General features: G+C 39.4%; 1 protein-coding gene across 1 annotated transcript in view; it reads left to right on the top strand.

The window, feature by feature from the left end:
* SLC9A9 (solute carrier family 9 member A9) overlaps positions 1-14,783 on the top strand; it is a gene marked incomplete at its 3' end in the record, with an annotated part of 169,038 nt that overhangs the window by 44,758 nt on the left and 109,497 nt on the right. The window contains exon 6 of the mRNA XM_084212186.1: positions 1,630-1,735. Coding sequence (XP_084068312.1) covers positions 1,630-1,735 — 106 coding nt within the window. The remainder of the gene's footprint in view (positions 1-1,629; positions 1,736-14,783) is intronic.

Below are 14,783 nucleotides of genomic sequence, written 5' to 3'. Positions count from 1 at the left end.
AGCAGGAGACTAAACTGAGTCCACATTTAGTACATTAAGTCAGCATTGCTAATCAGGCAAAAACCTGAATATAGATGTTGGTGAACCAAGAAAATATCTTTTGTCAATAAAGCTTCTGCCTACACCTTTGAGCTATTCTGGGGAAAGAACTCTTTTCCTAGTTTAAATTATAACTGCAGTGGGAGTAGATGGGTGAGGTTACCAGGATGGTTAAATATAACTAGCTAATTTAAATATAGCTATATCAGCAAATGTTCAGCTACACACATCTCCTAAATTGTCTTCTGTAGAATAACACTTCCAAAATGCTTCAGAGATAACACATCAACAGAGATCACTTTAACATAAAATCTCACAGGAGAACTGAGAATCTATTTTGGATTTATAAACTGATTTTGAGATTACATAGATATTTAAGTGCCATTTAGAAAATCTTAGCAGCAATGCTTTTAAAGTTCCAAGAAATGTCATTAAGACAAAGCTGGTCTTGCTCTTGTATGAATTATCAGCAGTCATGTGAATGTAAAAGTATATTATTTTTATTTCTAAAATGTCAGATGTGAACATGGCATCCCAGAGGCACTCCTAATCTTTAGGATTCCTGGGCTATAAGGACTGAGTCAACTGCACAATTATGTACTAGAATGAGCACCAGTGAAGCAGTGAGTTACCATGCAATTTTTAACCAGACAAGTAATTACATTAAATTCTGTTTGAAATGAGAAAGTCCTGCTTTGTCCATGCAAAGAGAAAATTGTAAGAATAATAAGAATTCAAATAAGACATACACAGAACACAGACAGCCTTCTTCAGCTGGAGGTTATGAAGGGCAAAATAGACCATAGGAAGGACTGTGATCCCCTGTCTGCAGGGAAGAGGGAAAAACAGAGAAGGCCTAAGTTAATATCTACAGGATTTAATTGCCTGAATAGGAACCAAATGTCTAAATACTCCTGATGATGTGTGTCCAAATCATTTGCTCACCTTCAATTTAAATTCACCACACTCTATTTTTTTCTATTGCACTGGTGAACTGAAAATCAAATATAGGGTATAACTCGGGGAGAAAGAAGGAACTTTAATTACTGGTATGCTGAAGGAGCCTTAGAATGGGTTGTAGGTGTCAAATATCCTGGTCTGGGTCAGAGGCTTCCTGGCTACCATGAGCCACATCCTTGCTGTGTGAGGCAGGACAGGGTGGGCACTCTGCACATCCCTTAGTGAACATGTGTAACAGATGGATAAGTGTTATTATATCCTTCTTAAACAGGCAGACCCCTGCTCATCACACACAAAATCCACAGCAAACCCAACTCTTTTCAGCACACTTATTCCTCCGTGGTCACAAGATCACAGTGCTTCATGCACATGCTGTGACATTTTCATTTCTGTAGGATTCTCTGTGTGAGAGGGAAAGCTTCTTCCTAACTCAGCTGCAGCAGCAAAACTCATAGACTTTATGAATTTAAGGATCTTATGTTTTCCAGTTGATCCTTCTTAACTCATTGTTATCCACTCAGGCAATGTATAGGACTGATCTTCTCAAACCTGTATTCTAACATAGCTTTATTTCTTGAACTGCCAGAGGAATATGAAAATACCAACTCACTTTGCTTTCTTTCCATACAGTGACAGTCCTTGCTATTTTCCATGAGCTGAATGTGGATACAGATTTGTACACACTCCTGTTTGGAGAGAGTGTCCTAAATGATGCTGTGGCTATCGTGCTGACACAGTAAGTTACACCCACCTCCATACTTTACTTGGTGAGATCATTAAAGATTTTCTCACTGGTGCCATTCTCACTGATATAGTTTGTTCAAGTACACCTATACCATTTGAAGGTTTTGTTACAAAGATGCAGTTTTAGAATTTTTCTTGGTTTGTTAACACTAGAATTCCAGTTCATAGCAACTGTATATCCAGAATGCAATTTTAGTTCACATTCTTTAACCCAAAAAGCAGTATATTCTGTAAAATGGTGGACTTAATTTATTATGATTTCTTTCCTCATCTAAATCAGGTACCTTGAAAAAAAAATGCTAAATGAGCATCTAGGACATAGAGCAACTATAAAATTCAAGACAGGTTCTTTTTATTTTTTGCAATTATTATTTTCTAAGATTAAAACCACAAAGTGGTTCACAGTATCTGTTTATCTACATCTGTCTATGGAAGCTGGCAGAGCTTCAGCTGATAATATTATCTTAAATTTATATGTAGCTTTTTTATTCTCAGGAATCCTCGAACAGATCGCAAATGATGGGCCAAAATCACACAAGTATGTGCTGTCCTAAAAACATAGATACTAAGTACATGATTAACAGGATCTCGAGTTTACTCCACTCTACATGTATTATATGCTTCCCAGAGCTTTGCCAGAAATACAAATAATCCTCTCAGATAATCTTAAAAGTAACACAACTGCAAAGTCAAATTCACTTCTCCACGACATCTGAAGGTGCTTCACAGTAAGCCTCAGTTCAGTGCCAACTTTCTCCTTATAACATGGTTCCTTGAACAAGGATTTATCCTATCTTTTAGAATTAAAGACTTTAAAAGATGAGCTTAATATTTTGTCTGAGAACCCATGGAGCTTCAACTTAAAATATCTGCTGCAAAAAAACCCCAAACTTGTTTCACAGTACAAAGAAGAAATAGCATTCCTATTTAATTTATCACTCTCCAGTTATCAGTCTAGTAACCTTCATCTACACTGAACTCCTCCCAGAGTTTTCAGAGCAAGAGCAATGTTTTAAATGCTGTCAAGTGTCTGAGCCCAGCAGCCCAGGGTTAGATACAGCGTGGCTGTCACATCCCGGGACTGGGGCTGGAATGTGTCACCTGGGAGAGCTCTGGTACACCAGATGATAAAAGGCACAAAAGCAAAAGTAAGCAAAGACCAGGCAACTCTGTAGAGAGAGCCACAGAAAAGCACTGAGGCAGCTATTAGAATTGGGAGGAAGGTGTAGGTGGCAATGTCTGAGATTTTGATCTCCCTCTCTTGGCGTGGTTTAATAACAGCCAAGACATTTTCAGCTCATTTAGACTCCTCATCTGTTAGTGCAAGGTTCCCACAGAGGAACAGTAAGGCTCCAAGCAGCTCAAGGGAACCCAGAGTGTTTTAAATCTCTCTAGTGTTCAGTCACCCTGATGCCAAAGCACACAGGTCTCCCAAAGGAGCAACTCAACTGCAGAACAAATCTAAAAGGAAAAGTCCCATCAGATTCCAGTTCCATCAGTATTCCAGTACATGATTCATGAGTTTCTAAGCTCTGCTCTTCCCAGTACTAGTCTAGGTTATGCACCTCAGCCCATCTACTTCTCATGTTTTCTTTGCTGTGACATGGGAGATTACAAATCTTTAGTTTAGAATCTCTTGTCACTGGAAAATTGTTGTGTTTTTTTTAATATATTCACTGTGACCAATTCTTTGATTTCTATAATCATTTATAGGGACTGAAGAGAATACATGGCATCATCAGTTTCACATTTCATTACTCCCTGGCTTAAATAATCAGCTTCTGCACAAATACAATACTTCTGCAACCCAATATAATCTTCCTGTAGCCTTTTAAATAAAGATATACTGTTAATAGTGCCAGCTTCAGGTCATTAAAACCCTACTAAACCAACCCGAGTTTAAATGAAGAAAATTGTTTTTGTGTCACTGCAAAAGAACAGCTATTTTTTTTCCTGTAACCCATACCATTCTTGTGTGCAAACACAACATGTTCTTAATTACAGCAATAGATGTCTATTTTAAAAGGTGTGAGAATAATGTTTACAAATCTGGAAAAGCAAGAGTAAGTAATTTAGTACCCTACATAATGCTAACCAGAAAAATAGAATATGAAAATACACACTGTCTTTCATTATCTAACAGAATAAGTAAGATAATGTCTGCAGGAGTGACTCACTGCAGGAGAGGCAGGAAGAGAAAAGAGGGGAGGCCCTTATGGCAGGAGGTGGCAATTTGGCAAGGTGAAGGCAGCATGGCTGTCTGCCAACAAGGGCTTAGATTGATCTCTCTCCTTTCTTTGAGCTTCTCCCTCCAGTCTCTATTTTTCCTGTCCTGTTTATCATTTAGTCTAAGAAGGACAGCAGCAGGACCAGCCACCCCTGCATTTTTCTAGGGATTTAGCAGATCACACGAGCTGTGTTGCTGCAAGTGTGTGCACACAGTGACAATACCAACCAGGGACACCAGTTCTCTGGGCCAGTTTAACAACTCTCCTCTGGCCATCCTGCCCCTCCAAACACCTGGGTGTTTGTGGGAGCTGCAAGGTTTCATTTATAGTGTGCTATTTTAAGATAATCCGTGCAGGAGGGATCACTGTGACTCAAATTGACAGCGCTGGCTGCAGGAAGGCTGACAAGCTGTTGTGCATCTGGGAGAGCTCACACACACAAGGGCCTCTCTAAGCAAGGGCATGGGAGATGCAACAAGGATTTCCTCATATCAAAATCATTTCCAGAGTTTCTAACAACTTTTTGTTATTGGGATAAAATTCTCCTTTTAATAAAAACTTGTGAGAATTCTCACAGAAAATAAACATCAAGAATTCCAAGTATTTAAGAAAACTGATAGCAGACCCTTACAAGACAGTACTTATTAGATTATCAAACATGTCTGCTTTTACCCAGAGAAACCCATTTGACTAATTATGCCACAATTACTTCCTATGTACTTTGTTTTCCAGAATACTGACTGAGGAAAATACTGATAAAAGTAGTTTTTTGGTTCCTCTTAAATATTTCTAGGATGAATGTATACCAACTCAGTCCATTGTACCTCTTCTTTGCTCAAAAAATACCTTCATTCTGCTCTAGACATATCTTATACAAGTTAATGTCATGCTCAAACCCCTCTTTCTTGGCAGAAGCTTGTACAGGGCTTTCTAAAATAACATGGCTAAGGTAACTGATTTATTGAAAGGGTAACAAATTTATTGAAAAAACAGTATCAGTTTTCAGAGGAAATAACTCAGAAGCCAGTTCCAGAGGAAATAACTCAGAAGCCAGCCCAAACTGAGTTCAGCTCAGTTTGGGCTGAGCACCCTCTAAGGTTGCCTTTTCTCAGACAGTGATTCCTATACTTATCTTGGACAAGAGAATCCCTTCTGACACACTGGTGATTCTTACACACTGGTAGGCACAGCCATTGTATTACTAGTTTTAGTACAGTTTAGATATTTTCAAAATGTAAGAAACTCTTGCGATATAACGGACCTCAAATAGAAAATTAATAAGAATCTTTAAACCTTTCTAGTTCTAGGTACTTGTTTACCTGTATTGTTATTATTTCAGTGGGTTTAAATCTGTTATTATGTCACTGAACTTGAATGCAGTATACACAAGAGAGAAATATAATCAGAGACAGAGAAACAGACACTGGACAAACATCAAATGCAGTTACAAGGATTCAGTCTGTATTTCATGTGGTTATTGGCCCAGGGATGTAACTGTCCATTATCTGCAAGTGTTTCTTCCCTACTTTTCACAATTTCTAATTGTTGTTCCTCGAGTATTATACATTAAAATCAGCTGTTCTGCAAAGGACAAGAACAGATATTGTAACCGTGCTGCTGAATAATTGGGTTGGGAGCTGGGAGTTGCAGGAATAATACTGTCTTTGAAAGTTATGATGGGTGTCTGCTTGATGCATATCTCAGTAGATGTGAAGCTCCCTTTATGATTATTTTTTCTTTTTTTCTTTTGTCATGGACTATCTCTAATTTGGATCCTTTGCCCTTCCATTTTTGAAGCATTATTCTGTATAGTTTTTGCCACACTTTGATCCCTGAGCACATTGAATAACAAATTTTACAGAGGAAAGACATCTGAATGTTCTCACATCATATTTTTCCCACAAACTGCAGCTATATTCAGAAAGTGCCCTTTGAAAGCAACGTTGTGCATTTCCATATGTACTGTGTCAAAATCTTTTGTTTCATGTGTATCAATTAAGAAACAAAGACTTTTCTCTTAGCTAATCCTTTGTTTCAGCTTCCTCCCCACCTGTAGGTAAGTGGGAGTTTGTTCAGTCTAAGAACACAGGGAATTCTGTCAGCCTGAATCCCCTTCCTCATGCTGAGATTTGTTAGGCATTATTAGCAAATGGCAAATAGTATTGGGTCATCACAAAAGAAAAGAAAAAGGATGTTGGTTTCTCTATAGCCCTTATATTTTTAGCCACTTTTTAAACCCTGTATGTATTCATGCAATTCCTTAGTGTCTCTTACAATACTATCTCAGCCACTGAAGTGAAAATGAAACTAATTTAAGTTCTATTTATTCTCAACATGTATCTGAGTGCTAAGATGTTATTCACACATCCCAGACATATCAGTACAGAGAAACAGTGTAAAAAACCACTTCTATCCATAAGTGGGCCCTTATGTACACACAGGTAATAGCTTTACTGTACCCACACATAGAACTCTTCAGCCTAGGAATTCTTTCTCAAAAAGATAAAAGCCTCACTCCTTGCCAACTAATGCACAAAGTGTGCACAGAACCTTTCCAGGAAGGAAAGAGGGAAATAAAAGCACCTGTGCCCTCAGACAGCTGACAGGTAAAAAGTATCAACACATGCAACATTTTCCTGTTTAAAGAAAATAGATTTCTAAGGTGGGAAGTGATGGTGAAATGAAGACATAAGAAAATGAGCTGATGAAAGCAACAAATGGACATTTATTGTGAAGGCATGGCTAGGAAAAAGAAGCAAGAAACAAAGATAAGGCTCATTGTGTAACTACTGATCATGACAGTGATATATAAACCTGTAGCTAGAACTCTTTAGAGGGAAGAAAAGCTTATTTATTCATAAGGATGCATAGGAAAACCTGATTATCTTTCTCTGATGCAATTTTGTGGTTTAATATTGTTTTGTTATGAATATCTATGTTGAAAGCCTTAAGTAGTACATCAAAATCTACTCCTGAAATGTAGCAAACTGGCAACAGAATAGGAATTCGGACAGCCAGCTCTAAAGAGTGATATGCTGCAATCAGGCAGTGAATCTGAATTCAGAACAGGAATGAGATTCTGCCAGAAATACAGGGGGTTGCTCCCAGACCCTTTCTTTGTAGCTGTCTTTACATGGACTGGTTGGGCAGCCCTGAGGGACTGAGGTCTGTGTGAGCTCAGTTTGAGCAAGAGGCAGGTGTAGATGAGGGGCTGCCTTTGCAAAGCCTGACCTAGAAATCACAGCTCCAAGTGAGACCAGCACTGGAACCCAACAGGCATAGGGAGAGCTGCTCCACGGTACTGACCTGCGTGACTTGGAATCCTTGACAGATATTTAGGGATTTCAATGTCTGGGGAGCCACAGTTCTGGACTAATGACTAACTGCATCTCTGGATTCAGCCCTTGCCTCAATCCAGATAAATGCTATTTGTGATTTTATTCCCACAAAGATTCCTTAGGAGGGATGTCTGTAACATTGTGGAGGAGAATAAAATAGAATCCCCTGAAAGCAAACAAAATGCTGGATGGAAGCTCAGCCCAATCATTTCATTTACTGGTTCCCCTTAGACAAGATGGATTTGGCTGCTATTCCAAATATTGTTGGAAAGGTTTATATAACAAGCAGCCATTCAAACAGTCAAATAACAAAGTAATTTATATATTAATAGAGCAAGGAGTTAATTGTGTGTCACGTCAGTGAGTGATTTTGAAAGGTAGATGAGGAGTCCTTTTCTCTATTATTTCTCTAATAATGAAATTTTAGTTGTCCATCTGCTCTTTTTACCTTTGAGGAAGGGTTTAGTCCCAGCTTATTTTGTTGATGATAATTAGAGTTTCACGTCACTGACCATCTGGAACAGGAGATGTGAGCACTGGGAAGCTAACCAAACTTGCTATTAGCAAGAACTTTAAAAGAGCTTCTCTCCCAGAATAGAGGAAATCCCACATAAAATGTTTGTGTCCTTGCTTAACAAAACTTCCTTTCTTTTCTCCTCCATGAGCTTCACTGTACAGACCAGTGTTATACTTAAACCAGAGGAAAAAACATTGTTGAATTTCTATAATGCTTCTTAAAGACAAAATTTTAGTATGAAAATGGGCACTCGGAAGAAAATATTTTCAGGAAGTAGTTCTCACTCCTCAATTTTTTTCACTTCAGTCTTTCATATCCCTTTTTCCAATATTAGTGACATCTTAAAATTTTACTTAGGATCTAGTTAATATATGCTAAAGGTCTTACTCTCTGTGCTGCTGGCTGTGTGTGAGCTGGAGCTCCTTTCCCCAGCAGCCCTCCCAGAGTTGTGCTTTGCCCTGCTGAGAGCCCAGCAGTGTCTTGGTGCAGCTGAGCAGTGCTGGCCCTGCAGCAGCTCTGTCTCTCCAGCATCCCAGTGGTAGGAGGTGGACAAAGACTTGGGAGAGGACACAGGCAGGACAGCTGACCCCAACTGACCAAAGGGATATTCTGTACCATACAATGTGCTCAGCAATAAAAGCTAAGAGAAAGGGGGAATGGGCAGATAAATGTTACTGCATTTATATTCCAGAGCAACTGCTCCACATACATGGCTGGGCATCACCCTCCAATGGGAAGCAGAGAATAAAACTTTTGCTTTTCTTTGCTTTCACACACAGCTTTTGCTTTATTAATGTGCCTTTATCTTCACTCCTGAGCTTTTTCCATCTTATTTTCTTGCCCCCACCTATCCTGCAGAGGAGGGAGCGATGGAGTGGCTGGGTGGGCACCTGTCACCCAGCCAGGGTCAGCCCTCCACAGTGCTCTAACTGGCACTGCTTTGTCTGTGAAGTTCATTTGAACAGGCAGCCTCAGTTGCAGAGTGCTAAGCTAGAGTAGATTTCAGTGAGCAACGTTATGGAGATTGCCCTGAGGGATGTATGAAGATAGAGCTTAGCTCAAATCAGCTGGGAATGTCTGTACTTGTCAGACCCAATCAAACCAGAGGAGCTGCAGGTATCTCCATCCACTTACACACAAACAGACAGATAAGTTTTAAGTTCAGAATTAAGAGTGCTGCTTGCAGACCTTGCAAATCACACCTAAGTGGCAATTATTTAGCTACACCTTCCCTGCAAATGACCAAACTGGCATCAAAGCTGCTTCATTTCAAAGATTTCTATTGGGAAGTCTTCAGAACTGGAGTACATTGTGGTACCAGTCAGCCTGGTTTTTGAGCTCTTCAGATGTTTTTTCTTGTCCAAATAACCTTTTCCTAGTGAATAAGACAGATTTTTCCTGAGAGCAAGATAATTACATATAGAGTCTAATTCTACTTACAGAGACAACTCTCTTTTATTTTAAAATGATAGTATTGATATTAGTTCCCTTGAAGTGTTCCAAAAGAAAGCTGATTTCATCCTCTCTGGATGAAATACTGTATGTAAGAGTCTGTCTGGGTCTTGCAATAAATTAACATACATATCATGTCTCCTGGCAGAGAAGATAGAGGAGAAGTGTGTGTCAGAAAGGTGAGGGAGTCCTTTCTGCCATTTCATTTGCAAGGTAGCCACCAGTTCCTATTCACTGCCCAAATCCTTCCCAGAAATACAGTGTTGGAGAGCACAGCTATCTCAGAGAGACAGAGAGTTTGTCACAACAGGATACTCCATAAAAATGCTGTTATTCCTTGGAGATCAGGTTATGATTACATGAACAAAGAACCCATTCCTATTGTGGGAGAATGGACTATTTCCAGTGGCTACCCAGGCACACAAGGAAAGACTGATATCTCTTGTGATCCCTCTGTGAACTACTCCAGAACCTCTGTGCTACAGTTCAATTTGAATTTCATCATTCTGACCTGCTCTAAGCATATTTTTTCTTATCAACAATATCAGGTAAATTGCTTCCTCCCACAAGCCTTGATCTTTTAGGGCTCAAAGCCTTAAACTACTGAGGCTGTTAAAACTGATACAAGTCTTCATAAAATTCTTTTGCATGTGCATATGTGCATATATATATATATATATATATATATATGCATGAGGAACTGTCCATAAAGCACATCAAAATAATGCAAATGTTATCAGACACTCACTAGTTACATAATGCCCAAAAATTTTCATATCTTACAAAGGAGGAACTGAGAGGTACCTTTTGTAAACATTTTAATTAAATGTAATTTTTAGGTTTATTTTTTCATACATGGAAACCCCCCTGTCTCCATAGCCAGGACATCATTTCAGTGTGCATGTTTCACCTTTTGGAGTAGGAACTTTAATGGTTTCAGGATATACTTCTGTCACTTGAGCAAAGAGAATAATTGATAACAGTAGCATCAGCTGCCTTTCTTCAGTGCCAGGCACAGCAGGAGTGACTGCAAACCTCAGGGTACTGCACTTCACAGCTGCTTCAATGATGAGACTCAGCAAATTTCTATTCTTGGGATTTATTCCAATGGTAACAAAACTCCATTCTCTCCTTGTTTCCACTTGCTTTCGTATTGGTCTCAGTCTTTTCTCTCCCTTGTCTTTCCAAAAGACAATGGTCACCATCTCCATCTCCCTCTACCCTTTGCCCTGAAATGCATGACCAGCTCCACCACTTCTGTGGCACTCACCAGTCCCCAGGTCTCCCACTTAAGATAACAAGAAATTATTTCTAGAGATAATCTAGGACTGTAAACTCCAACATCCTTCATACCCTAAAGTTGAGAGAGACCCTGACTTCATTCCTGGTGCAAGCACCTCTTCACTATCCTTCTTATTATGTCGTGACAAACAGAGGAGGTAATGAGGACAAGAGGGGTGATGTGGCAGTCACAGCACTGGGGACAGCAGCTGGCTGAGTCTGGGGATCAGCAGTTGCAGGGGGAGAAGCCACATATTTAAGTTTTAGATGGTATGTGCCTAAATAAATGAGATCTTGGAAGATTTTTAGTTGATGAAGTTTATCAGAACTCGCTCGAGATTTGTCAACTAAACATTTTGGAAACCTTTAAAAATTTGCATAATTTTGTCACATTTTCACAAGGGTGAAGGATATGTAGGAAACGGATAATTTCCTCTTTCCTGCCCTTGGAAATGACAAGTCTGAATTTCAAAGTGGTACAGTGAGAAAGCTTTGTAATTATGTGGTTGTGAGGTTTCTGTCCAAGATAAGCACAGAGGTAGTCTCTATAAAGGCTCTGCAGAATGCCAATTTAAAGAGGGGGTGAAAAACAAAGAGAGAGAGAGAAAAAAATCTTAATGGAAATTGCAACTACAGCATGGCAATGTAGTCTCAATGGTGACATTTTGGCAAAGTCACAAGCTGTGACAGAGACAGAGAACACTCAGGGCAGCAGTTGTGCAAGTGGCCCTGAGAGAGCTCAGTGTGACAGAGCTGGTTCATTTCTGCTGTGTTCAGGGCAATGGGACTCAGGAACATTCCCTGTGAAGACCACGGTACCAAGGAAAGACATCCACTCTTTTCATCAGTTTGCTCTTAATGCATTTGGAACATTGATCTTCCCTAACTAATTGCTAATTGTAATGATCTACATATTCTGAATGTAATGTGCATATGTGTGTTATTGGGATCCCTAATGACATTTCAGCACGTTTCTGGGGAGACATAGTGATGCTAGAATTTGGATTTTGAAAAGGGAGGTTTAAATGCAATTAAAACTTTAAACAAAGTAATATCCCAACAATACATTGAATAAACTGATACTCAGATTTTTCCCTTAGTAATTTCTCCATTGCAAAATCTCACAAAAGTAATATAGTTTTTAGACTTTAAAGCATTTTAATTTTGTATCCCCATTCACTGAAAGTTTACTTTATTTTCACTTAAAAGAAATTAACCTGTTTGTCTTTCCACATTGTTCTACTGATCTGTAGCGAGCACAGCCAGAAGCAATAGAGAGAAATGAGAATAATGGAGTACCTAGCAGGCTGCTGTTCCTGCCTCAGACACACTGGGAGAAGGTTACAGCTAGATGAAAATATTCCTGAAGAAATATATCAGCCTCCTGAACCATTTAGCAGTGTACATCTTCTTTATTACAGTGTTTTTATTCCTAGAGAGTAAGGTGTAAGGTATTTCTAAACTCTCATTATAGGATGTTCACAGTTTTACATTTTATTTCTAGCATTAGGAGGACTTAGTCCATAGCTTGGAGAGTGTTTTCACTGAGCATTGTTAGAGTGAAGTGAATGCAAAAGTTTCTGAGGCAAGACTCCTACATTCTAGTAATTATGAGGGTAATGAAGCTAGGCAGAATAATTTTCCTCTTATTAATAGCTGTTTAAGCCTCATAGAACTTCCTGTCTAGGGAAAGTATTTATTTTTAAACTAAGTGGTGGAAATTAATGTGCTATACTACATGTTTATCCGTAAATCAATGGAGTCTTTACAAAGCCAGAAAGAAAAATTATCTGTTTGGCTGCCTATAATTTCTGTGAGGATTTTCCCAGTGCACTGGATAGTCCAATAGCATATACCTTCGTGCTAACAAAGGAAGATGTTCCTTAACTCTTTCAGTCTCAGCACTGAGGAATAACTCACAATCAGCTGGCAGCTGTGTGTCCAGAAGCCTTAGCATGTGTACTTACAAATAATTTGTTCTTTTCAAAGCAAAACCTCTCAGCCAATATGTTTGCTATTAGATCACTTTGATCAAGTGATTTATATTGAGGAAATTAGGATGGGTAGGATTTTATTATCCAGATTATTTTCAAGATTCCCATTAACTTTTAGATTTCCTTCAAGTAGCATATGTTTAAGTAGCAAGGCTTAAAGGCTTATCATTCAAAATTCCTGTAGAAAGGATAGAAATACAGACTTCGAATTTTTTTGAGTAAAATATCCCCAAGGATGAAGTCAGAGAAACAGAATGAGTGTTTGAGTGTATATTTTTGTGTGTTTTCTTGTTTTCTCTTCTTGCTGTAATCCTTAAGGATTGAAAGAAGGTTTTACAATTTTGATTGCCTTAGAATTTGGGACTGAAATTCTATCCACATCAACCTCCCTGCCTAAGTGGTGATTCCCTCTCTCTGTTTAATTTTACCATGAGTGAAGTTCAGCAATCCTCCAGATTGCCAGGAGCAATTGGCAGGTGCCGTAATCAGCACTGACTTCACGCTTGAGCGAACCAATTTCCACAAGGTTGAGCAGCCCTGTCTCTGCTCTCGGCAGCCCCAAGCTGCTGAAATGAACCCCCCAGGCTGTGGAGAGCCAGCTACAGTTTCCAAGGGCTCCAGGCAGATCAGCCTGTGCAGTTCCAAGGCAAGGAGAAAAGGTACAAGGTGGATGTGAAGCCACCTCTCAGCCCGTGTGCCGCCCTGCACAGGTCCTGCTCCCTGTCACACTGCACAGGCTGCCCTCAACACCTCTGCTCCTGATGGGAGCTGCTGCTCTTCAGTCAGCACTTACCAGAGGTAAACTTCCCTTTCAAATAAGTCTGGACCTATTCTTCTATCATCTTCTCAGAAATTCTGTCTTTAAATATTTTTTCCCCAAAAGAGACTTACATGGACTATTTACCTGCCCAGCACAGTGGGTTTTTCCAGTGGATGACTATTAGTGCATGTACTGACACTTGTAGGATTGTAGAGCACTGTCCAGTGATTTTGTTTGAATGTTCTAACATTAAAGGTACAACAGGTTAACAAACTCCAGGCTATAGAGTGATAAGGTATTAAACAATAGGTAATAATGCAATTTTAGGATTTCTACCATGGCTGGGATCTTTCTTTTTATAAACTGTAAAAAATAAAATGTTAGCATATTAGCAGAAAGGTAGAGGAGAGCTTGAGGCCCAACTTTCTCCTACAGGAATATTACTGCCATTCTCTATGCAAGGCTGACCAGCTTTTCTAGCAAGTGAAGTGCCTTTCCCTAAGGTGAAATTTCATTCTTTTTATTTGCTATATTTGGATAAGAAGCAGAGACTTTCTATTCAGAATATCCCTAAATCCCCATCCTCAACTCCAGTATATCAAGGAAAAAAAACATGTAACATGTTTCTGACGTTATTACTGCCAACACTAGATCATACAATTCACATCTGGATTTATTTTAGACTTTCTCATAACAACAGCTGCATTTCTTGTCTTCAGTTGGATACATTTTTAAAAATTAAAATTGCCATGGCAACAGCTGCAACCATTTATTATAAAGCAATAGAAGTGGAACTAATATTTGTGAGAGAAGCTGTGCTATCATGCAGGATAGAATTTCATTCAGACAATGCCTGAATCATTTTTCCCTCGCTATTCCATTTTTTAAAAGAAAAATATAGAAAATATTTTCAATAATGAAATGTAGGTGGGATTTAACAACTCAGGAGATTAAAAAGATTTTCTTCTTTAGATTACTGACTCATCTCAAATCCAGATTAGCAAGAGGCAAAAATTATCAGCTGTGTGGTGGGCACGTGGAAAAATCGATAGGGCTATGGAGCTCTGAAAATCCCATTCCCACAGCAGCTAGGTTCTCAACTGCAGCACAGGAACTGACAACCAAGAGCACAGGGTGTGTCTTCACTGGGGGAAAAAAATGGTGTGAGCCATCCTTGAGGAGTGCTAGTGATGAATGCAAAGGAAAACTCCACAGGCAGCTTGCAGTGCTAACACAGAGCAGCTCCAAGGGAGCTGTCCTGCCCTTCTCATCCCCTGCACTGTGTCACCTGGCAGAAGGGAGCTGCTTTCCTGAGGAAAACGTGGCTAAACAGGGATGTTTGGCACAACCTCAAGGCTGGGTTGTTCCAAGTCAGGACTGGGGAGGGGTCATCTAATGCGAGGTCTGGGCACATTAGAAATCATGTGGGCCATTTTGTTTACATCTATTGACAATATTTCTTGAAGCATA

This window comes from Fringilla coelebs (genome assembly GCF_963513975.1).
Source record: "Fringilla coelebs genome assembly, chromosome: 10".
Lineage (NCBI taxonomy): Eukaryota > Metazoa > Chordata > Aves > Passeriformes > Fringillidae > Fringilla > Fringilla coelebs.
The sequence above is the reverse complement of the archived record's forward strand: the minus strand, read 5'-3'. Positions and strand labels throughout refer to the sequence as shown.